Source organism: Peromyscus californicus, unplaced genomic scaffold (assembly GCF_007827085.1).
Source record: "Peromyscus californicus insignis strain IS unplaced genomic scaffold, ASM782708v3 Scaffold_6__1_contigs__length_162567912, whole genome shotgun sequence".
NCBI lineage: Eukaryota > Metazoa > Chordata > Mammalia > Rodentia > Cricetidae > Peromyscus > Peromyscus californicus.
Window position 1 is genome coordinate 43,357,951 of NW_026294584.1, and position 22,961 is coordinate 43,380,911.

The 22,961-nt window shown below is 42.8% G+C and overlaps 1 protein-coding gene across 2 annotated transcripts in view; it reads left to right on the forward strand.

The window, feature by feature from the left end:
- Window positions 1-7,591: 7,591 nt before the first annotated feature.
- Window positions 7,592-22,961, forward strand: part of Klhdc10 (kelch domain containing 10) — a 56,987-nt gene continuing 41,617 nt past the window's right edge. Inside the window, exon 1 of one of the 2 annotated variants that reach the window (XM_052719360.1) lies at window positions 7,592-7,876. In XM_052719360.1, the coding sequence (XP_052575320.1) occupies window positions 7,696-7,876 (181 nt within the window). In that variant the 5' untranslated portion in view covers window positions 7,592-7,695. The remainder of the gene's footprint in view (window positions 7,877-22,961) is intronic. The other variant, XM_052719361.1, reaches the window with a different exon arrangement.

A 22,961-nucleotide genomic window follows, 5' to 3' on the forward strand; every position in this document is an offset into this window, starting at 1 on the left:
GTAGATGAGGTTGTTGGGAAGAAATCTGTACAAGATCTTCGAAACCCTCTAGCTGGAAGACTGATGTATAAGAACAGCAAAGAAAGAGGCCAGTGGGATGAACTCTCTTCTTTCAGCTTACTTCCCATGTGCTCCTGACTCCAGCACTGTTCTCAAACACTGGAGCCTGAAGCCTACGGATCTAGCACTTGGGAAGCAGGAACAGGCAGATCTCTGCACCTGGTCTGGTTGGAGGCCTCAGGGTCTACATAGTTCCAGGCCAGCCAGAACCCCATAATGAGGCCCTGCTTCCAAAAAAGGAGAGGACAAAGGAATTCTTACTCAAGAATTTGGTTAATAGGCCCTGCAGGCCAAGAGCCAGAAATTTCAGCAGAACTGAAAATAGCTTTCAGAGATAATGCTTGTTTTCCTCTAACAAGAATATTTTCATTTGTTTGTTTTGTTTTCTTTTGTTTTTGAGATAAGGTTTCTCTGTGTAACAGAGCCATGGCTGTCCTGGAACTTACTTTGTAGACCAGGCTGGGCTCGAATTCACAGAGATCTACTTAACCTCAGCCTCTCAAGTGCTGGATTTAAAGGTATGCACTGCCACACCTGGCTACAAGAATGTTTTAATAAGCCTGGCAGGTGGATCTCTGAGTTCTAGGCCAGCCTGGTCTACAGAGCAAGTACAAAGACATCCAGGGCTACATAGAGAAACCCTCTCCTGAAAACCTGAAACATAAAAAAGAAAAGAAAGACAGAAAAAAGGAAAAGAATGTTTTAGTAACTAAACTACTTATATAGAGCTGGAATACCTGCTGCCTTGAGCTCGAGCTTTTCTGCATCAAATGTGTGAGCACTCTTCTCTCGTCCCTAAACATAAACAGTGCAGCTCATAAACCCACCTTCAAGTACCATTTATTGGGGCAGTGCTGTGGGAGGATCTCTGTGAGTTTGAGGCCAGTCTGCTGTACAGAGCTAGTTCCAGGACAGCCTGAGCCATACAGAGAAACCCTATCTCAAAAAACCAAAACCAAAAGAAAGAAAGAAAAAATGCAGTTTACAATAGGAAATCCTTTGAGAGGAATAAGAAAATTGTGGCTTTTTTACTTAATTTTAAATCTTTAATACCTAAACTTAGTTTAGTCTTTATTTTTTACCCCCTCCCCCTCCTGTCTCTCTCTTTCCTTTTTTCTTACCAGACAGGGTCTCACTATGTAGCCATGATTGTCCTGGAACTCCCTTTGTAGATCAATTTGGCCTTGAACTCATGGAGATCTACCTGCCTCAGCCTCTCAAGTGCTAGGATTAAATGTGTGCACCACCACTGCCTAGCTGAATCTTTTTTTTTTTGCTACATATCTATTACTATTTTTTCTTTTATGTGTGTGATGTATGTTCATGTACATGTTATTGTATATATGTGTATGCACTCATGTGCATATGGCAATGTGTGTAGGCCAGAGTGTGATGTCAGCTGTCTTCCTCAGTCACTCTCCACCTTATTTGTTTGAGGCAAGGTCTCTCACTTCACTGATTTGGCCTCCACACAACACACACACACACACACACACACACACACACACACACACACACACACACGAGCGTGCGAATGCATGCATGCACATATGAACAATGGGGCTAGGGAGATGTTTCTCAGTGAGTAAGAGCGCCAATTCTGACAACTTGAGTTCAATTCCTGGAACCCACATGGCTCATATCTAGAAGTTTTGAGCGTGTATACATGTATTTGCATGTGTGTGAAGGCCAGAGGTCAACCTTGGATATCTACCTTGGTTTTTTGTTTAGCTTGCTTTTTGAGACAAGGTTTTTCTGTGTAGCCCTGGATGTCCTGGAACTCACTCTGTAGACCAGGTTGGCCTTGAATTCACAGAGATCCACCTGACTCTGCTTCCTGAGTGCTGGAATAAAAGGCGTGTGCCACTGCCAACTGACTATGGCTAGTGGTTAAGAGTAGTACTTGCAGGGTTAAGGATTTAGCTCAGTGGTAGAGCGCTTGCCTAGCAAGTGCAAGGTTCTGGGTTCAGTTCTCTGCTCTGGGAGGAAAAAAAAGAGTAGCACTTGCTCCTCTTGCAGAGGCCCTGGGTTTGGTCCTCAGCACCCACATGAGGAGGTTCATAGCACCTGTAACTCCAGTTCTAGGGAAATCTTAGGTCCTCTTCTTACCTCCATGGGCACTATGCACACGGTGCCTCTGACTCCTGAGTATTGGGATTGAAGGAGTTCACCACCAGAGCCCAGCTAAAAATGTTTTTAAAATCAAAATTATAAATAACCAAGCAAACAAGTAAACCAATTCTAGGTCTGTATCTTAGACACAACTCAAGTTACTGGGCTTCTGGAAATCTAGTTTTGCTAAACACAATCCTTTTGTGCTCAAATAGTGATCGAATGCCCAACTGAGCGTGAGAGGGGGTTTAAAGGCTCTGAGGGAGGGGGATGTAGCTCAGTAGGGATTGTGTCTGCCTAGCATACGCCATATAAATCGGGCATAATGGCACTCGGAAAGTAGAGGCAGGAGGAGAAGTTCACGATTTTCTATCCTTTGCTACATAGGACATCCTTTGCTCAAGGTTAGCCTGAGCTACATAAAACTCTCTCTTAACAAACAAAAGGTTCTATAGTTCATCCGATCCTCCACAGTAGAGCTCTCTATTTGACTATCTCCAGGGAAGAGTTTTCTAGCTTTTCCTAGTTCCTGGGCAGGGTTTCCCACAAATCCCACTTTTAATCAAACGACTTTTTTTTTCAGAGTGATTTTCAGTTCACGGCGGATTAAATAGAACGCACAGAGAGTTCACAGCCATCCTGTCCCTGCTGTGTCCTCTGGCCATCCATCAGCACACTGCGCCCGCGTGTGGCTCGTTTGTTAAAATCGATGAACCAGTGTTGACATGTCATTATCAGCCCAAGTTCATAGTCTACACTAGTGTAATCTAGAAGTGTTCCTTCAGGAACTATTTTTAAAAACCTTTCTACGAGAGGGAGAAAAATCAAATCTGCTTTTTAAAAACTAGAGCGAGAATACAGTGAACTCTGAGGCCCCATCACCCAGCTGTAGTTAACATCAATTCTTAGCAATCCTAATCTGAATTACCGCCTTTCTCCAGTGTCCTCCATCCCACGCTACCATGTTCCTGCCCCACCCCCATCTCCCATTGTTCTAAGACACATACTAAGTATTAACATCATGATGTTTTAGGTTTATTTATTTATTTTTATGTGTACAGGTGTTCTTCTGCCTGCATGCTTGTCTGTGTGCCTTGGGGAGCCCAGAAGAGGGTATCGGATCCCCTGGAACTGGAATTACAAATGGTTGTGAACCACCATTGTGTTCTGAGAATTAAACTTGAGTCTTCTGAAAGAGCAGCCAGTACTCTTAACCACTGAACTGTTTTTTCTAGCTCTATCATAGGGGTTTAGCTATAAATATTTCCACCTAATTTTCTTTATTAAAGTTTATTTATTTATTTATTTATTTGTTTAAATGTTTGGTTTTTCAAGACAGAGTTTCTCTATGTAACAGTCCTGGCTGTCCTGGAACTTACTTCATAGACCAGGCTGGCCTCAAACTCGCAGAGATCCACCTGCCTCTGTCTCCCAAGTGCTTGGATTAAAGGCATGTGCCACCACCACCACCCAGTCCAACACTTGTTTTTTTTAATGTATATGTGTCAGTGTTCGCATGTATGACTGTGTACCACGTTCTTGTCTGTTGGCCACAGAGGCCAGAAGAGGGTGTTATATCTCCTGGAACTGGAGTTACAGAAGGTTGTGAACCACCATGTGGGTGCTGTGAATGGAATACAGTTCCTCTGGAAGAGTAGCCCGTGCTCTTAACTGCTAAACCATCTCTCCAGCTAACCCTGCTCCTTTGGAGATAGTATCTCACTATGTAGCTCTGGCTGGCCTGGAACTATGCAGACCAGACTAGTCTCCAATTCATAGAGATCCATCTGCCTCCAGCTCTTGAGTGGCTGGAATTAAAGGTGTGTACCACCATGTCCAGCAACTTTTTAAAGGTTTATTTATCTTTATTTATGTGTACCTGTGTATGCTTGCATGAAGTTATGTTTACCACATGTGTCCAGTTATGAACTGCCTGATGTAGGTGCTGGGACTGAAGCCGGGGTCCTCTAGAAGAGCAATAAACACTCTTAACTCATGAACCATAGCTCTAGAAAAAAATTTTTTTTAATAACCACGAGTCCAGTTGGTGTTCCTTACATGGTATGGGTGTGGGTCCCCACACTGGAGCATGGGCAACTACCAGTAGCCACACCTTTAAAGAAAAATGACCGCCCCCCAGCAGCCATCAGATGTCCCCAGTTCCTCAGCTAGAAGTAGAGTAGAACCTCATGACCACTGCCCACCCCCTACACACCCACTGTGGAATGTGGTCAGCTTGATCTTGTGCAGGCAGCCATAACCATCATTAGTTTCAAATGCAGTGAACAGTTTCCCAGTGTTTCTTCCCAGCTCCTACATCCTCTCTGCCTTTACCCACTGAGCCATTTACCTGCGCTCACCAGTTCTCATTGTTTGTTTTTTCCTTTCCCTTAAGCCTACTGCATAGTCATGTTATGTTCTGAAGGTACATATATTGTCATGTGATATTAGTGCTGGCTGGCATTCGAGTGGAAGGATCTCTTAATTATTAATGGTGACACACTGGTGGTATTCTAACATATCTTGTTTATGTAGAAATACTCCTATAAAGAGAACATTCCCTTACAGTAGTATTGGGTTAATCAGTTGGCCCAATTCTTAAAAAAAACAAACAAAACAAACACACATGTATGTGTATGGGTGTTTTGTATGCATGTATGTCTGTGCACCTTATGTGTGCATGGTGCTGTGGAGGCCAGAAGAGGGAATTAGATTCTCTGGGACTGGAGTTATAGATGGTTGTAAACTGCCATGTAGATACTGAAAATCAAATTCAAGTCCTCTGGAGGAGCAACCAGTGCTCTTAACTGCAGTTGTCTCTCCAGCGAGGTTGTACAGTTCTTTAGAAATTAACATGGGGGCTAGAAAGATGGAGTATAGGGGGCTGGAGAGATGGCTCAGAGGTTAAGAGCACTGGTTATTCTTCCAGAGGTCCTGAGTTCAGTTCCTGACAACCACATGGGGGCTCACAATCATCTATAATGATATTTAGTGCCCTCTTCTGGCAGTCAGGGATACATGCAGACAGAACACTGTATATATAATAAGTAAATAAATCTTAAAAAAAAAAAAAGGAAAGATTGGGAGGCAGAGGCAGGCAGAACTCTGTGAATTCAAGGCCAGCCTGGCTACAGAGTGAGTTCCAGGAAAGGCACCAAAGCTACACAGAGAAACCCTGTCTTGAAAAACCACACACACACACACACACACACACACACACACACACCCCACAGGCTCTCAGTTATTGCTCCAGTGCCATGTTTGTCTGTTCCCCACTATGATGATAAGGGACTGACCCTCCAAGACTGTAAGTAAGCCCCCAATTAAATGCTTCCTTTAAAAGAAAAAAGGAAAGAAAAATTAATTCTCCTTAATTTTGTTTTTCATAGTTTAGAACCACAGAGTTTGCTTTTGGGGCGTGGTTGAGGGAGCCTCATGTATCACAGACTGGCTTTAAGCTCATCACACAGCTAAGGAACTTGAAATTGTGAGCCTCCTGCTTCGACCAGTGAAGTGCTGGGCTGGGATGCAGGCAAGCACTATCACACTGGAATTCTACTGTTCTGTTTGGTCCTGTCCTTTAATTTAATTAAATTTTATGTTGTGTCTGGGTGTTTTGCTTTCTGTCTGTTTGTGCATCACTTGCATGCCCAACACCTGGAGGAAATCATAAGAGAGTGTTTAGTCCTGGATTTGAAATTACAAATGGTTGTGAACTGCTATGTGGGTGCTAGGAATCGAACCTATGTCCTCTGGAAAGCCAGCCAGTGCTCTGCACTCATCCTTCTGGCCCCTGTCCTGTTTTTTTTTTTTTTTTTTTTTTTTTAGACAGGAGATAATGTAGTTAAGATTGGCCTTGAACTTGGTTTATATCTGAGGTTGGACTTGAATGCCTGATCTTCCTGCCACCATCTCCTCAGTGCTGGGATTACAAGGGTGCCACCATGCTGTTTTAGACAGTGTGGGGACTGCACCCAGAGCTTGGTAAGTGCTAGACAAGCACTTTAAGCGACTCAGCTACCTACATTCCCTAGCACCACAGGCTTCCTCCCCCCCCCCACCCCCCCACCCCCGCCTCCCCCAGATGTCAAACGTTAATAAACTGCTTTATAATGCATAATGAATAAAATACTTCTTTTCCTACAGAAACTGGGCGTGGGGATACAATAGCACAAGGCTCGTGGTGACATGAAATTCGCTCACTAGGATCAAAGAATATTTCTCATCCCGGCACTTGGCACTTTCTCCTCCCCCACTCCCAATCCTTAAAAAAAAAAAAAAATTCAACGTGTAAGGTTCTCCTGTGTGAAATATCAAGGGGGCCAGCAGTCCATCAGAACAGATCTCAGAACCTTGAAAAGTTTTGTTTTCCCCTGAGAAATTTATATCCTTCTTCCTTATTTGGAAACAGCAGTGTGCATCTGCATTTTCTCATTTTGCACTGCGCCCCACCAAGTTCAAAGCCAAATTTTCTGTTTAATTTTGGAACAACGGGAATTTCTGATACATACATTTGATTTTTAAATCATATCGTCCGTTCTGTTTGCTGTCATTTACTTAATTTTACATGTCTTTCATTGTGTATATTGTAAAAGGATTGAGGTTGGTTTTTGTCTCCCGCCCACGCCCCCATCCCCCCAGATAAAACATTTACATGGCCATCGGTCACCTATGAGAGTATGTTTTGGTGGCACGGCACACACAAGTCGTGTGTTATTTAAAGATCTTCACTGATGTATGTATGTGAGGAGCCTGAAAGGTTTTCTCGTTGGAGTTTTCATTTGTGTTTCTATGATTACTCTTAAGATTGAACGGCTTTTCGGTATTTGCTGATTAGGTTTAAAGCTGTTTGCTTGGGACGTGACTTATAGCGGAGAAGGGTCCTGCCAATGCCACTAAGGGACAAAACAAATGATGAAACCCAGGAATAACTCGTTTTTCAGATTTCATCCCTGACTCCGCCCCCCTTACCCCCCACGAGCCCTTTGTGTGTGCCAACAGTCCGCAGACAGGTTCTCAATCTGCAGAGCTGGAGACAGATGTACTGACACCAAATACATGCGTTGTGTACATATGATACTTCTGAATACAATGCGAATGGGACAGAGTACTGGAGCACCGACCAGCCCCGGGTAGCCGCCCTGTCTGGGAGTCTCTTCAGGCGTAGCCTCCCCGCTCGGCTTTCGACTGGCTGGTCTGAGGACCCCGCATCCCGGAGAAGCGGGCTTGCTCGGGGAGGTCGATACGCTCTATGAGCGACTGCTTTTGCCTTTTCTCCCCCCCGCCCTTTTTTAGCTATAGCTATGGTTACCACGTCTCTCCCCGCCTCCCTCCACCTGCCAAGAAAGAGACTGCTCATTGGTTCTCTGTCACCAAGGCGGCCAGCCATTGGTTGCTGGTGAGCCCGGCGCTCCCCCGGCTCCTGTCTCCCTGGTCTCTTGAGGAGCCCGGGAAGGAGGCTCAGGCTCGCGCTGCCGGGGCAGGGGCTTGCCGGGACCGGGCTGCGGCAATCGTTAGCGGGCCATGTCGGCTGCCCAGGGCTGGGATCGAAACCGCCGGCGGGGAGGAGGCGGAGGCGCGGCCGGCGGGGCTGGCGGGGCCGGCGGGGCCGGCGGGGGTAGCGGGGTCGGCATGGCCGGCGGGGGTCGGGGCACCGGCCAGCTCAACCGATTCGTGCAGCTCTCCGGAAGGCCGCACCTGCCAGGTGAGTGGTGGGGCTGCTGCCGGCGAGAAGGTGGCGGCCGCCGGGCTCTGGCTGCTCCTCGGACACACAGCCGAGGACAGGGAGGCAGAGCCCCGGGAAGGTGGCGTTGAGGTCAGGAGGGGGACCAGAGCACGCCTGAAGAAAAGTCTCGCTGTGTCCACAGCTCGGGGATGAGAGTTGTTTTCCTCTCGAAGGAGAGGCCACTGTCTCTTTGACATTCCCAAATGATTTGCTTGCCTGGTTCCTAATCTTTTCCCCTTCCGCACATTGGTGTTGTGAAAGAAAGGCATGGGTGTTTAGCTGTGGAAAATTATTTGGAAAAGAGTGCCAAATTGAGAGGAGACGGGCAATACAAGAGTGATTTTGTTTAAAAGAAAAAAAAAAAGCCACCTAACTGTGTAAGAGTTAAGTATTTTGAAACGGAATGAGCATGTGAAAGTGTGTGTGTGTGTGTGTGAATGAATGTGTGTGTGTGAGTGTGTGTGGGTGTGAATGTTGGCTGGGGAGTATATGGGAAAGAAAACCAAAAAGATTAAGGAAAACGGTTGAATCATTAATATTTGGGGATGTCCAGAGACAGAATGGATAATGGTGTCTAGATTTTAAAAGGGGAAAATGAAGATCAAGAATATAAAGAAACAAATGATGCTGTGACCCTGGGTCAAAACTGAAAATTGGAAAAAAATGTACCTATTGCTATAATTTAATGTTCTGGTCTTGGAGTTCACATGCCTCAAAAAAAAAAAAAAAAAAAAAAAGCCCAGAGTCAAAATGATATGTGTGTAAACAGTTTTCAAAGAATACATTTATAAAAGAATTTTCAGTTTGTTAAAAGAAAGGTAGAGAATTAAACATGCACGGAATGCCAGTCATTATATTGGGCAATCGTGTTTTCTTACCGTGAAGAGAACTGTCAGGAATGATGTATTAGAGCTTCGCCATGTTTTTTTGTGTATGTGTGACTAGTGTTAAGTTGATTGTATCAGTGATATATTTGTTTCGATCAGTTTTGAGAACCTGATGGTTTCTGAATTGTGTTTATTACTGTGATTTGTGTTCTTTTAGGTAGTGAAAAATCAGTTGATTAATTTGAAGATAACAAAGGGAATTTTACTTACTCAATGAGACAATTACTAATATTTGTGATGTGGTTTTAATGTGTGCCAGAAGTTTTCATTAATCCATTTGTATGTGCCACTAAAATAAGATTGAGACATTTGTAAATAGCCAAATATACCATGAATTGGATTTGAAATGACAGTATCAGACTGGGTATCCTGGAATTACTAAATACGTGATTTTTAACATGAAAAAAGAAAAAAAGGAGACATCTTTTTTGTTGTCCCCAGTTAACAACAAAACCATAGATTTTTGTGTGTTGCTAGCCTAGAAGATAAATCCCTTGGTAAGCACTATTCCAGGTTGCCCTCTGCCACCGCAATCTTTAAGTCTTTGGTCATGGATTAATTATTATACCATGAACTTCATGTGGGCTTTCTCAGGGTCCTGTAACATGTTGGTGCAGTTCCTCACTGCTACCACATGAGGGCGGTGGAAGCCATGATTTCAAATAAGGGCCTGAAGTATGGCGCTATTTCTGCATTCCCTTAGCACACGAGGACAAGAACAGCCATTTGTCCAGAGGTGAAGATAAAACGTGCTTAAACTGTGAAAATTCGAGAAGTGGAGTCATCAGTCTTGGTTCTGCTTATTTTCTTCCAGGCTGGCACTCAATTCCTCCTTCCCCACACACAGGCATTCTCCATTTTTCCCTCATTGTCAAATTCGGAAAATGTCTGATATCTCAGTAATATACTTTAGAAATTATTTCATACTAACCTTTTGTTCTCACAGGTATTGCATATTAAATCTCTTAACTCTATTTTGAGATAATTTAAAAGGTTTTAAATGGTATGGAGGAATAGGAATGTGTAGGTCTGTTTCATGGCTGACCCTGCAGGCCTGTCTCCCCCCCCCCATGTGGTGTATTAATTTTCCATCTCTTTTGACCTCTGGTACTAGCTCCCACATACTGGAAGAACCTTTTTTTCTTCCCTTTTACATTTCTACCTTGTTCCCAGTCCCTGTGAAGCAAAGCAGTACAACCTGGTGATCTTCCTAGAATGCTCCCACTGCCTTTCAGGGATGGCATCTTTTGAAAAAAAAAATTAAAAAGACAAGGTCTCGCTATGTAGCCCTGGCTGTTCTAGAGCTTCCTGTGTAGACCAGGGTAGCCTTGGACTCACAGTGCTCCTCCAGCCTCTACCTCCTAGCGCTGGGAGTAAAGGCTTGTGCTACTAGCTGGCTTGGTGGGAGCATCTTTACCCATTTGCTTATGGGAACCTTAAATCGGGGTGACCTCCTCAAGCTCCCCACCAGCTTCGGTTGTAATTAGCTACCTAGTCTTGTTTCTTTGCTCCTGCCGTGACTAGTTCTTGTGGTCATTGTCCTGCAGTTTACCACAGTAGCTTCTGAGTACTCTTCTAGTCCACTAGCACCTTCTTCTTTCGTATGGTACTGGTCTTGGACAGTCCAGAATCTTTCCTCATCTCTGCTTACAGCCCTTTTCTGGCTTTTTTGTTTTTAAGATAGGGTCTCACCCCTGTCTATCCTCCTGCTTCAGCTTCTAGAGTAGTGGGATGCAGGCATGTGCCATCGCACCCAGTCTTTCTTGCTATTTCATTGCTCTCAGTGTCTGTGTCCTCCCCTTGGGTAGTCCTCCATTTTGTCGTCTGCTCTCGCTCTCTCTCTCAACACAGGCAGCCACTGCGTTTGTTCTGTCCTGCAGGGGCCTCCATCGATCCCTTCTCTAATGTAACTTGTTGTGTTGACTCTCAGTTGTCTTTTTCCCCATGGGAGCCTTCTCTTGCCTTCCTGACATGGTCCGTTCTCCCGGTACCCTCTCCTAGTATTATTTGTTTCTCCTTAGGCACATGTAGCATTTGTGTGTGAATATTCTTGGGAAAGACATACCATGTTTCTGTGCATACACACACACACTTATATCCTTATACCACAATGTAATGTCTTAAAATTTTTTAACTAGGAGCTGTAGAGAGAGCTCAGAGGTTAAGATTATTGGCTGCTCTTTCAGAGATGCAGGGTTTGATTCCCAACATCCACATAGTGACTTATAACCAACCATTTATAACTCCAGTTCCAGGGGATCTGATATCCTCCTTGGCCTCCACAGGCACCAGGCACATGTGTGGTACACAGACATACATGCAGGCAAAACACCTGTACACATAAAATTAAGATATTTATTTTATTAAAAAATAAAAACGAGCCGGGCGGTGGTGGCGCACGCCTTTAATCCCAGCACTCGGGAGGCAGAGACAGGCGGATCTCTGTGAGTTCGAGGCCAGCCTGGGCTACCAAGTGAGTTCCAGGAAAGGCGCAAAGCTACACAGAGAAACCCTGTCTCGAAAAACCAAAAATAAATAAATAAATAAATAAATAAAATAAAAACGAATGTATTGGCATTATGTATAAGATACTAATGTGCAATGATTTGATTTGATTATTGTAGTTCAATCCTCCATAGCCCCACTGGCTCCAGACAAACAGATAATATCGAGTTCTTAAAAGTATCTGGTAGTGTATCAGACATAGTCCCAGTACAGTGTTTTGAAATTTTGAATATTGTCTTCCCTTTCTGCTATCTTTTTAAAATATTTTTTCTTTAAAAACAGAATCACTTATTGTCTGTATGTGTATGAGCGTGTCACAATGTGCATATGGAAGTCAAAGGACTTTAGGGAGTCAGTTTTCTCTGTCTACCATGTGGGTCCTGGAACTAGAACTCAGGTCGTCAGACTTGGCAGCAAGCTCCTTTACCTCTGAGTCATCTTGCTGGCCCCTTTCTACTATTTTCCAAGATACAGCAGTGATGATGTATTTACCTCACAGGCCAAGACATTCACAGGTTTTTAGTCCTCAGTAATTAATAATCTTTATATACCCAGGGAAAAAGTAGGAAATGAGGGTGATATTTTGTAGATTAAGCATTTAGAGAACAAGGGAATTGTGGAACAAAATACAAGTTAGTATTACGTTTTAATATATGAGTTTAATTAAGGGAATGTGTTAGTAGGGAAAAACAGTTAAATATCATTGCTAACATAGAAACAGACAAAGAGAAAAAAAAGTACTGAACAGTTGGTAATGCTGGGTGAAAAATAGTCCTGAAATCTTAATTTAAAAGTCTTAAGTAAGGCTGGGCGATGATGGCACACACCTTTAATCCCAACACTCAGGAGGCAGAGGCAGGTGGATCTCTGTGAGTTCGAGGCCAGCCTGGTCTCCAAAGCGAGTTCCAGGAAAGGCACAAAGCTACACAGAGAAACCCAGTCTCGAAAAACCAAAACAAAAAAAACCTAAAAAAAAGTCTTAAATAAGAAATGTGGCGCCGGGCGGTGGTGGCGCACGCCTTTAATCCCAGCACTCGGGAGGCAGAGACAGGAGGATCTCTGTGAGTTCGAGGCCAGCCTGGGCTACCAAGTGAGTTCCAGGAAAGGCGCAAAGCTACGCAGAGAAACCCTGTCTCAAAAAACCAAAAAAAAAAAAAAAAGAAAGAAAGAAATGTGGCTGGATGGTGGCGCTTGCCTTTAATCCCAGGATTTGGGAGGCAGACACAGTCTGATCTCTGAGTTGTAGGCTACCTCTCTGTGAGAGCAAGTTCCAGGACAGGCAAGCCTACACAGAGAAACCCTGTCTCAAACAAACAAATAGAAATGTGTAAAATTTAAATGGTAGAAAGAGCATGTGATAGCCACACATGGTAGTACATGTCTGTGATCCCAGCCACAGGAGGAAGAGGCAGGAAGTCCAGGTCTCCTCCACTACAGAGCGTCATTTGAGTTGGAGGCCATTTTGAGCAACATGAAACCTTGTCTCAAAAGCAAAAAAGCAAAACAAAACAACACATGGCAGAAAGCAAGTTTTCTTTCTATCTTTGACCCTACCCATTGGCTTCTCTCCCTAGTAACAAACAGCGATACATTTTCTTGGGGTGTGTGCCATTTGCTTGGTCTGGGGGTGCTGTATGTTTAGATATGCTAGATGGGGCTTGCAAGTGCAGTCTCCTCCTACAGTGACACAGTGAATTGCCCTGTGTATGAGGGATTTTACACTTAGGATCTTTGTCTCGCAGGAAAATTCTAGAAGCACTGTTTAAACCTCGATGAACTGTCCAATTGCCCTTCATAGCAGTGGTGCCCGGTCATGTCTGATGACAGTGTTAGAGTGCTGGTGACTGCTTGGTCTCTTGGTAATGGAGTGGATTGCCCCCAACCTCCTGTCCTTCTAAGTACTAGGGATGGAGCCCGCCCAGGCTTTGTACATCATTGGAAAGCTTGCTACCCTGAAGCTATTCCCCCAGGCCAGAGATTGAGGTTTGGTTGGTTTGTTTTTGAGACTGGGTCTCACTCCATAGCACTGGCTGACCTGGAACTCCCTGTGTAGACCAGGCTAGCCTCAAACTCACAGAGCTCTTCCTGCCTTCTGAGGGCTGGGATTAAAAACCTTGTGCCACCATACCCCGCAAGCCCCCTTGATTTTTTTGTTTGTTTGTTTGTTTTGTTTTGTTTGTTTTTCGAGACAGGGTTTCTCTGTGTTGTTTTGCTGCTTGTCCTGGATCTTGCTCTGTAGGTCAGGCTGGCCTCAAACTCAAAGAGATCCTCCTGGCTTTGCCTCCCTGAGTGCTGGGATTAAAGGCGTGCACCAGCACCACCCAGCACCCCTTGATTTTTGAAAAAGGGTCTTTCTATGTAGCCCAGACTGGCCTGAAATGTGTAGAAATTGTCTTCTGCTTCTTAAGTGCTGGGATTACAGTCATTTACCATTATGCCTGGCTAAACTTTTATTATTATTATTTTTCAGCATGTATGAATGTTTTGCTTGCATGTATATCTGTGCACCGTGTGTGTTCTGGGTGCCTTCAGAGGTCAGAAGAAGGCATCAGATACCCTGGAACTAGTATTACATATGGGTACTGGAAATTGAACCTGGGTCCTCTGGAAGAACAATGGATGCTCTTAACTACTGAGCCATCTCTCTGAAGCCCTAAACAACTTCTTAAATTGCCAGTTTAATAGGAATATTTTCTTAAGCATCTTTTCAGCAAGTGAAAGAGCCATATTTGTTTCATTTTCTTATAGTCTCTGTTTATAGATTTTATTCGGTTTTCTATTGAAATATTTTATATTATTTATAGGAACTCATGTTCTAAGGAAACTTGTACTTACAATTCTTTGACATATATTGCAGATATTTTCTAAGGTTCTTTAATTTATCTTTGACCTTGTTTATAGATAGATTTTTCCAGCAGGAATTAAACGATGTTTATTAGTTTATTAGTCTTTTTGAGTAAAGCTTTTAAAAGATTAATTAAAAAAATTTTAATTATGTGATATGTGTGTGTGTGTGTGTGTGTGTTCATGTGTGAGTGCCAGTATCCTTGGAGTCCAAAAAAGGTCATTGGATCCCCTGGAGCAGGAGTTACAGGCATTTGTGAGCTGCAGGACATGTATGCTGAGACCAAAACTCAAGTCCTCTGTAAGAGCCTTATTAACTCTTAGCCAATAAGCCATCTTTGAGCAACTTTAGTATAATATTTTGTGTTTAAGAAAGATCATCCTGAGCCGGGCGGTGGTGGCGCAGGCCTTTAATCCCAGCACTCGGGAGGCAGAGCCAGGTGGATCTCTGTGAGTTCGAGGCCAGCCTGGGCTACCAAGTGAGTTCCAGGAGAGACGCAAAGCTACACAGAGAAACCCTGTCTCGAAAAACCAAAAAAAAAAAAAAAAAAAAGAAAGATCATCCTGAACTAATACTATTTTTAGCTAAAATTGAAATGGATAGTGTTGTGGTTTTTGGTACTTTCATATTATTATTACTATTACTATTATTATTATTATTATTGTGGGTTTTTTTTTTTTTTTTTGACTCAGGGTTTCCGCTGTGTACCCCTGGCTGTCCTGGAACTAGTTCTGTAGACCAGGCTGGCCTTGAACTCAGAGATCTACCTGCCTCTGCCTGTGGGATTAAGGGGATGCCCCATCACAGCCTGGCTACAAACGTAGTTTGAGGAAGCACTGAGGCAGACCTAGAAGTCTACCTTTTCTCTGGATGCCTGCCCACTACTGAGCATCCTCACTAAGTAGTCCCACTTTTTGTTTTGCATTTGAAATCTATCTATGGAGTGCTTAGTATGGGATTACTGTTTGCTTTATTGATCAGTCCGTTCTTGATTATAGAATATAATCAATACATTGCCCCTTGTTCTTTTCCTGGGTATTTTTCCTTATTTTTCCATAAAATATGGAATTAGCTAATTAGTGCCCCCATTTTATTTTATTTTGTTTTCTTATTGAGTCAGGGTCTCATGTATACCCAGTTGACTTTAAATTTACTATGAAGCTGAGGCTGGCTTTGAACTGATCTTTCTGCCCTACCTCCTGAGTGCTAGAATTACAGATGTGCACTGCCATGCCTGGCTTTTTTTTTTTCTTTTTCTTGGGGGGGGGATATGAGTGCCTTACTATGTAGCCTAAGGTGATCTTGTTGCAAAATCTTAGGCTCAAGTGTCCTTTTTGCTCAGCCTTTTGAGTCCTTGATATTGGGGTGGGCTGGAGAGCTGGCTTTTTATTTAAGAGTGTACATTACTTTTGCAGAGGACTGGTGTTCAGTTCCCAGCACCCACATAGTGGGGCACAGCTGCCTATAACTCCAGCTCCAGGGGATCTGGCAGAGGTGTGTGTCCTCACACACGTGTTACACATACAAATCAAGCGAATCCTTAAAAAAGAAACATAAGGCTGGAGAGATGACTCAGCAGTTAAGAGCACCAGCTGCTACTCCAGGGTCCTGGGTTCAGTTCCTAGCACCCACATGTCAGCTCACAACTGTCTATAACCGTAGACCCATGGGATCCGATGCCCTCTTCTGGTATGTAGATAAAACACCTATATACATAAAGTAAATAAATTTAAAAAAATACTTAAAATAGATAAAAAAGAAATGGCTATTATCTTTTGAGGGTACACCTTCACTTCTTTTCTTTTCTTTTTCCAAGACAGAGTTTCTCTGTAACAGCCCTGGCTATCCTAGAACTCACTTTGTAGACCAGGCTGGCCTCAAACTCACGGAGATCCACCTGCCTCTGTCTCCCAAGTGCTGGGATTAAAGGCATATGCCGCCCGCCACTGCCTGGCCTCATTTCTTTCTTTTCTTTTCTTTTTTTTTTTTTTTTTTTGAGACAAGGTTTCTTTGCTGTCCTGGAACTCACTCTGTAGCCCAGACTGACCTTGAACTGAGAGATCTGCCTGCCTGTGCCTCCCAAGTGCTGGGATTGAAAGGATACTACATTCATTTCTTGATTTTCATATTTTCTACAACACTCCACCACTTTTCACATTTGCTTATTTTTTATGTACGTGAGCACAAGTGTGCCATGTGTATGTATGTGAGCATGAGTGTGCCTTGGCACAGATGCTGAAGTCAGAAGACAGCTTTCAGAGTTGGTACTTTCCTTCCACTGTTTTAAGTTAGATATAGCCACAGGAGAATACATGTCTTATTTGAGCAATTGCTTAACCCCTTTATTCCTTTTTCAAATTTTTTATTTATTTATGTATATATATTTTTAATGTACAAGTGTTCTGTCTGCATGTATGCCTGCAGGCCAGAAGAGGGCATCGGAACTCAATATAGATGGTCACAAGCCACCTGTGGTTGCTGGAATTGAACTCAGGACTTCTGGAAGGACAGTCATCTCTCCAGCCCCTATTCCTTATTTTTAAAAGATATACTTATTGCATTTATGTGGTACACATACATACATGAAGATGAAACACCCATATACATAAAGTAGATTTTTACTTATCGGAGTCTAGTCTATTTTGCTTAACATGATCTCAGTTCTGTAATGTGATCTCAGTTCTGTTGATTTTCTTGGTAATGACACAATTTTATTCTTTAGGGCTAAATAATATTCCAGTGTGTGTATGTGAGTGTGAGTGTGCAGGGGCATATGTATCTGGAGGACAATCTTGGTGTCATCCTCAGGAACACTGTCCACCCTCTTTGATTGAATTTTTTGTTGACCTGGAGCTCAGTTAGGTTACACTGGTTTGCCATTGAGTCCCAGGGTAGTTTTTGTCTTTGCCTCCCCAGCTCTAGGATTCCAAGCACCACCTCACCTGACATTTTTACATGGATTCTGGATGGAATGCCTTGCAAACATTTACCAACTTAGCTGTCTCCTCAGCCCCTTCATTCCTGGTTTGGTTTTTGTTCGTTTTTACTTTTTTTTTTTGAGACAGGGTCTTGATGTGTAGCTCTGGCTGCTCTGGAAATTGTTATATAGACCAGGCTGGCCTCAAATTCATAGAGATACATCTGCCTCTGTCCCCTGAATGTTTTAAAGACATGCACTTTAAAGAGTCTTACTGTTTAGGCCTGGCTAGCCTGAAATTCTCTGCATAGACCAAATTGGCCTAAAGGCATGTACCACCACATCCAGTCTTGTGTTTTGTCTCCCCTTTACCCCCTCCAAGACAGGGTTTCTTGTGTAACCCTAAACCAGGTTAGCCTGGAACTCACAGAGTTCTGCCTGGGATTAAAGGAATGCACCGCGTCCTTCCCCCCAGGCTTGGTCTTCATAATTATGGAGCAAATGTTCTTATCCACCCAGTCATCTCTCTGACTCTGGCTTTATTCCTTCCTTCCTTCCTTCATTCATTCACATTTATTTGTGTGTATGTATAAGTATGTGTGTGGGCACACAAGTGCCGAGATGCACATGTAGAATTCAAAGGACAACTCTTTGGTGAGTTAGTTCTCTCTTTCCACTACTTGAGTTCCAGAGATCAAACTCAGCTTGTCAGGTTAGGAGCAAACAAGCATCTTTACCAGCTGAGCCATCTCACCCCCCATGTTTTCATCTTTTCCCATATTAACTTACCAAACCATCTGGTGATAGATATTTAGGTTGTTTGTAGATTTTCACTGTTAAGCATAATGCTGTTGTGTGTATCTGTGCACAGAAGTCTGGACGTGCCTTTCCCTTAGGTAAATGCCTGGAGTACAATTGTTGAATTGTGTAGTAACTCAGTGAACTATGTTTAGCCGTTTGAGGAATTGCAGACAGTTTTCCAGAGCAACTGGAATTTTACATTCCCACCAACGCTGTGCGCATCTTCCCGAACACTCGTCGTCTCCTTTTCTGACTCTGTAACAACTATTTTAATAGGTGTGAAGGAGAATCTCATGCTCCTGGTTTTTAGACAAGGACTTCGTGTTGTTTTGGCTTGGCTCAGACTCCTGGGCTCCAGCAGCCTCACTCAGTAGCTGGGCTGTAGGCGTTGTACCTGCGTACCTTCGTGTGGTTTCTGATCTGTTTTCCCTTGATGCCCAACAATGCCAAGCACCTTTGATGTGCTCGGTGACCATTGTGTCTGTTTCCTCTGTAGAGAGCTATGCATCACTTGCTTCATCCTGTTTTTAATTGGGTTGTCTTTTTATTGTTGTCTTAAGAGTTCTTTATATATTCTAAATATAAGTCCTTTGTTATTTATCTGATTTAACATTTATTTGTGCATTTCCTCCTATTTTATGGCTTTCTTTTTCTTAGTTGTGTTACTTGAGGCACAGTGATTTTTTTTGTTGTTTGATAAAGTCTAACTAATTACCTTTTTTTTTTCCTTTTGTTGTTTGTGGTTTTGGTGTGATATGCAAGGATCCTGTGCTGTCCTCTAGTGTTTCATGGTTCTCCCTTTGTCCCAGGACTTGGTGTCAGGGTCTTCCGAGCTCCTCTCCAGCCATCCCAGTGCCATTTGTTTCTAGCACTTTTCTTTCCCTTTTGAATGGTCTTGTCACCCATGTCAACAATCGGCTGATGGTAAAGCGGGCTCGTTCTGATCTCTCCATTCTGCTCCATTGATCTGCATGCCTGTTCATGTGCCAGTACCATACCACTTCATTTACTGGAGCTTTGAAATAAAGAAGTATGGGTCTTCCTATTTTATTCTTCTTTCAAAGGTTCATTTTGGCTCTTCTGGGTCCCTTACAATTCCATATAGATTTGGGAATCAGTTTGCCCACTAGCACAAGTCAATAGGATGGGTTAGTGGTTAAGAGTACTTGCTTTGCAATCATGAAGACCAGAGTTCAGATCCCAACACCCACGTACTGAACCATGCTCTCTGCACACACCGCACCTCTTCTCTGAGGGAGAGAAAGGAGGATCACTGTGGCTTGCCAATTAAAAAAAAATTTTTTTTTTAAAAGATACTTATTTATTGTGTATACAGTGTTGTGCCTACATGCCAGAAGAGGGCACCAGATTGAATTACAGGTGGTTATGAGCTACCATGTCGTTGCTGGGAATTGAACTCTGGAAGAACAGCCAATGTTCTTAACCTCTGAGCCATCTCTCCAGCCCTGGCTTGCCAAATTTTTTAGCCCACTGAGGAAATGGGAGCCCCAGGTTGTTCCCCAGGTTGTTCTCTGACCTGCACATGTTCATCATGACACACACAAATGTACAGGTACATACAGACATAAAATAAATGTAATCTTAACAAAGTTTTATTCTCTGTTGTCTTCTCCAGAGACCCAAATACTTCACAGTTCATAATAGGGTATCTTGTAACTCAGGCTAAAATCTCCCTATGTAGCAGGATGATTTTGAACGTCTGACCTCGCCTCAGCCTCACAAGTGATGGAATTACAAGCAAATTCCACCATGCCTGGCTTATAGTAAGCTTTATGAAATATGTGTTTATTGTCAGTATCCATAGCTCCTTTTGTGAGAGTATGGAACTCAAGGTTATTTTGCATTGAATAAATTATTATTATTTTTATTTTTGAGACAGGGTTTCTTGTAGCCCTGGCTGTCCGGGAACTCACTCTGTAGACCAGGTTGGCCTCAAACTCAAAAGATATTTGCCTGCCTCTGCCTCCTGAGTGCTGGGATTAAAGTTGTGTTCCATTATCACCTGGCAAATTTAATTTTTTTAACCTAGGAATCTGGCAAATGTGGATTTAGAATAGATTTTCTGGTTTTGGTTTTTTTGAGACAGGGTCAGACAGGCTTTAAACTCACTGTGTATCATTGGTTGCTTTGCTGTGGCAATCTTCTTACCTTAGCCTCCTAAGAGATGAGATTACATGCATGAGCCACCATATTTAACCAACTCATTTTCTTTACTTTTTTTTTTTAATAATTTATTTTATTTTATGTGCATTGGAGTGAGGGTGCTGGATCCCCGGAACTGGAGTAACAAGACAGTTGAGCTGCCATGTGGATGTTGGGAATTGAATCCAGGTCCTCTGGAAGAACAGCCAATGCTCTTAACCATTGAGCTATTTTTCCAGCCTGTCTTTTTTTACTTTTTTACTCTTTTATTTTTGTGGTACTAGGGATGGAATCTAAGACCTCACACATGCTAGGCATGTGTTATGCTTATCATGTGTAACCCAGGCTAAATCTCCTATAAGAAAATACAGAATACAATTTTAAAAAGATATAAAAAATACAGAATACACTCTTCTCTGAGTATCATCAGAAGTGATTGTAGCATCCTTCATAAGTGCTATGATTCCAACTCTTGCCTATCTCTGCACAGAATCCTTTCCATACTCTGTGAAGGCGTTTACATCTTCTGTCTTCTCTTACAGTCACATTCATGAAGGCTTTGTCTTTGGTCACCACACTTGCCCCCCATCACTTTCCCGAAACAGCTCTTGGTAAAATCATGAATGGCTTACATGTACCAGATCAAGTGGATGTTTCCAACCTCCATCTGATGTAATCAGTCTTCATAACGAAGCATCATTTCCCTTTGCTTCTGTGTATGTGTTTGCTTGTCTTTGTGTTGGCCCCAGTGTTCTTGGTTAGCTCTGCAACCCCCCCCCCCCCAAATAGCACCCAAAACCTTTCCCTTTCCTTCTCCTGTGGTCTTTTGAGGTAGGGTCTTGAGATGTAACCCCAATGAACTGGAATTCACTATGTAGAACAAGTTAGCCTCAAGCTTGTGCCATTTCTGCCTCTACTCATGAGTGGTAGGATTATAGTTCTATACCACTATGAGCACTTGCTTTTCGTTTGTGGTATTTTTTGTTTGTTCATGTGTTTTGTTTCTTGTTGTCATTTTTTCGAGACAGGGCCTCATTATGTGGCTCTGCCTATCCTGAAACTCATTATGTAGACCAGGCTGGCTTTGAACTCAGAATCTGCCTGGCTCTGCCTTGAAAGTGCTGAGGTTGAAGGTATGCATCACTATGCCTGCCTTAACTCTTGCTTTTTTTTTTACCAAAATATTTTTGTTTGTTTGTTTTGAAACAGGGTTTCATGCAGACCAGGCTGACCTCAAACTTGTTATATAATTGAGAATGGCCTTGATCTGATTTTCTTGCCTTCAACTCTGGAGTGCTGGGACTATGGATGTGGGCCACTATGTCCGGTTTATATGGTACTAGTCAGACGTTGAATCCAAGGGCTTCGAGCTGCTAGGTAGGCACTTTCCCAACTGAACAACAATCCAAGGGTGCCAGCCGGGTGCTTCCATAATAACATTTACTCATAACCCAATGAATAATTAGGTAAATTGGGTACTACTTTTTGTCCCCCCTTTTATAGGGAAGAACACTGAGGCACAGAGGGTAAGTAAGACTTTGTAAGCTGGGAAGGTACAGAGTTAGGCTTTGGGTCCAGACAGTGTGGTTCTCAAAGTCCTCCATCTTGACTGCTCTCCTGTGCTCTGCAGCTTGTTCCTCCCAGTTCATCCTATCACTAGCACAACTGAGGTGTTGACTGCCTTCCACTGCAGTGCAGAAATAGATATAGTTCATCTCAGTCTTCTTTCCTAATCTACTCCATGTATCAAAGCAGGACTAATCTTGCTAAAGAACAACTATATCTGTATTGCTTCCTAGATCATAATTCTTCGTTGGCTTCCTGCCACATTTAGAATCCATCCTGGACTTATGCTGTCTAGGATGTGATCATTGAACGAAAGCCTGGGTAGTGAAATGAGAAGTATGATGACTGATAAGAAAATGAGATGATAAACTATTGGAGTTGAATGATGCCTTTTCTTTGAGTTGTTTCCCTTTTTACCCACAGTGACGTCTTGCCATATGGTCTCCTCACCGTCAACTCCATTAGTTTGAATCGGATGTATAATTGATGAAATGCTAAACTATACATGTGTTGGTGTCACAGGAAACAAATTCCTTTAAAAATGTGCACACAAACCTCATGTAGGACTATGGAGTTTCCACTGTGCACATTGAATTTGATCATTTCAAAAGAAGTAAAGTATATTTAGTTTTAAATACAGATACATATTTAAACTATTCAGGAAAATAATTTCTTAAAGCTATATTAAAAAATTTAGGGGTTTGAGACAGCCATGGTGACACATGCCTTTAATCACAGCACTCAGGAGGCATAGACAAGTGGATTTCTGTGAGTTTAAGGTTAGCCAGATTTACATAGAGAGGTCCACATCAGCTAGAGAGGTCCACATCAGCTAGAGAGGTATATAGTGAGACCTTGTCAGAAAAAACAACAACAACAACAAAAAAAAACAAATAGGGGCCTAAATTATTATTTTAAGTGAAACTCACCTGCTATTATAGAAAAAACACTTGCATGCACATGAAATGTTATGAAGTGTTGTCTTTTAACATTCTGCTTTCCGAGAAAAGAATAGGCTTACTTTCCTGAGATGGCCTCCAACTTTGTAGTCTAGGCTGATCTCTAACTTATGATCCTCCTGCCTCAGCATCCTGTGTAACTTGGATTGGGGTTGAGCACACTGTGCTATTCTCAAAAATAGGTATTTCTGAGTGTAGCTCTTCATATAGAAGTCATACTAGGTATCATGCCTACTTTGGCCATATTCATAGTTCATCCTTTTTTTTTTTTGGAGACAGAATCTCATGTAGTTCATGTAGTTTTTTTGTTTGTTTGTTTATTTTTGTGTTTTCGAGACAGGGTTTCTCTGTGTAGTTTTGCGCCTTTCCTGGAACTCACTTTGTAGACCAGGCTCTCACAGAGATCTGCCTGCCTCTGCCT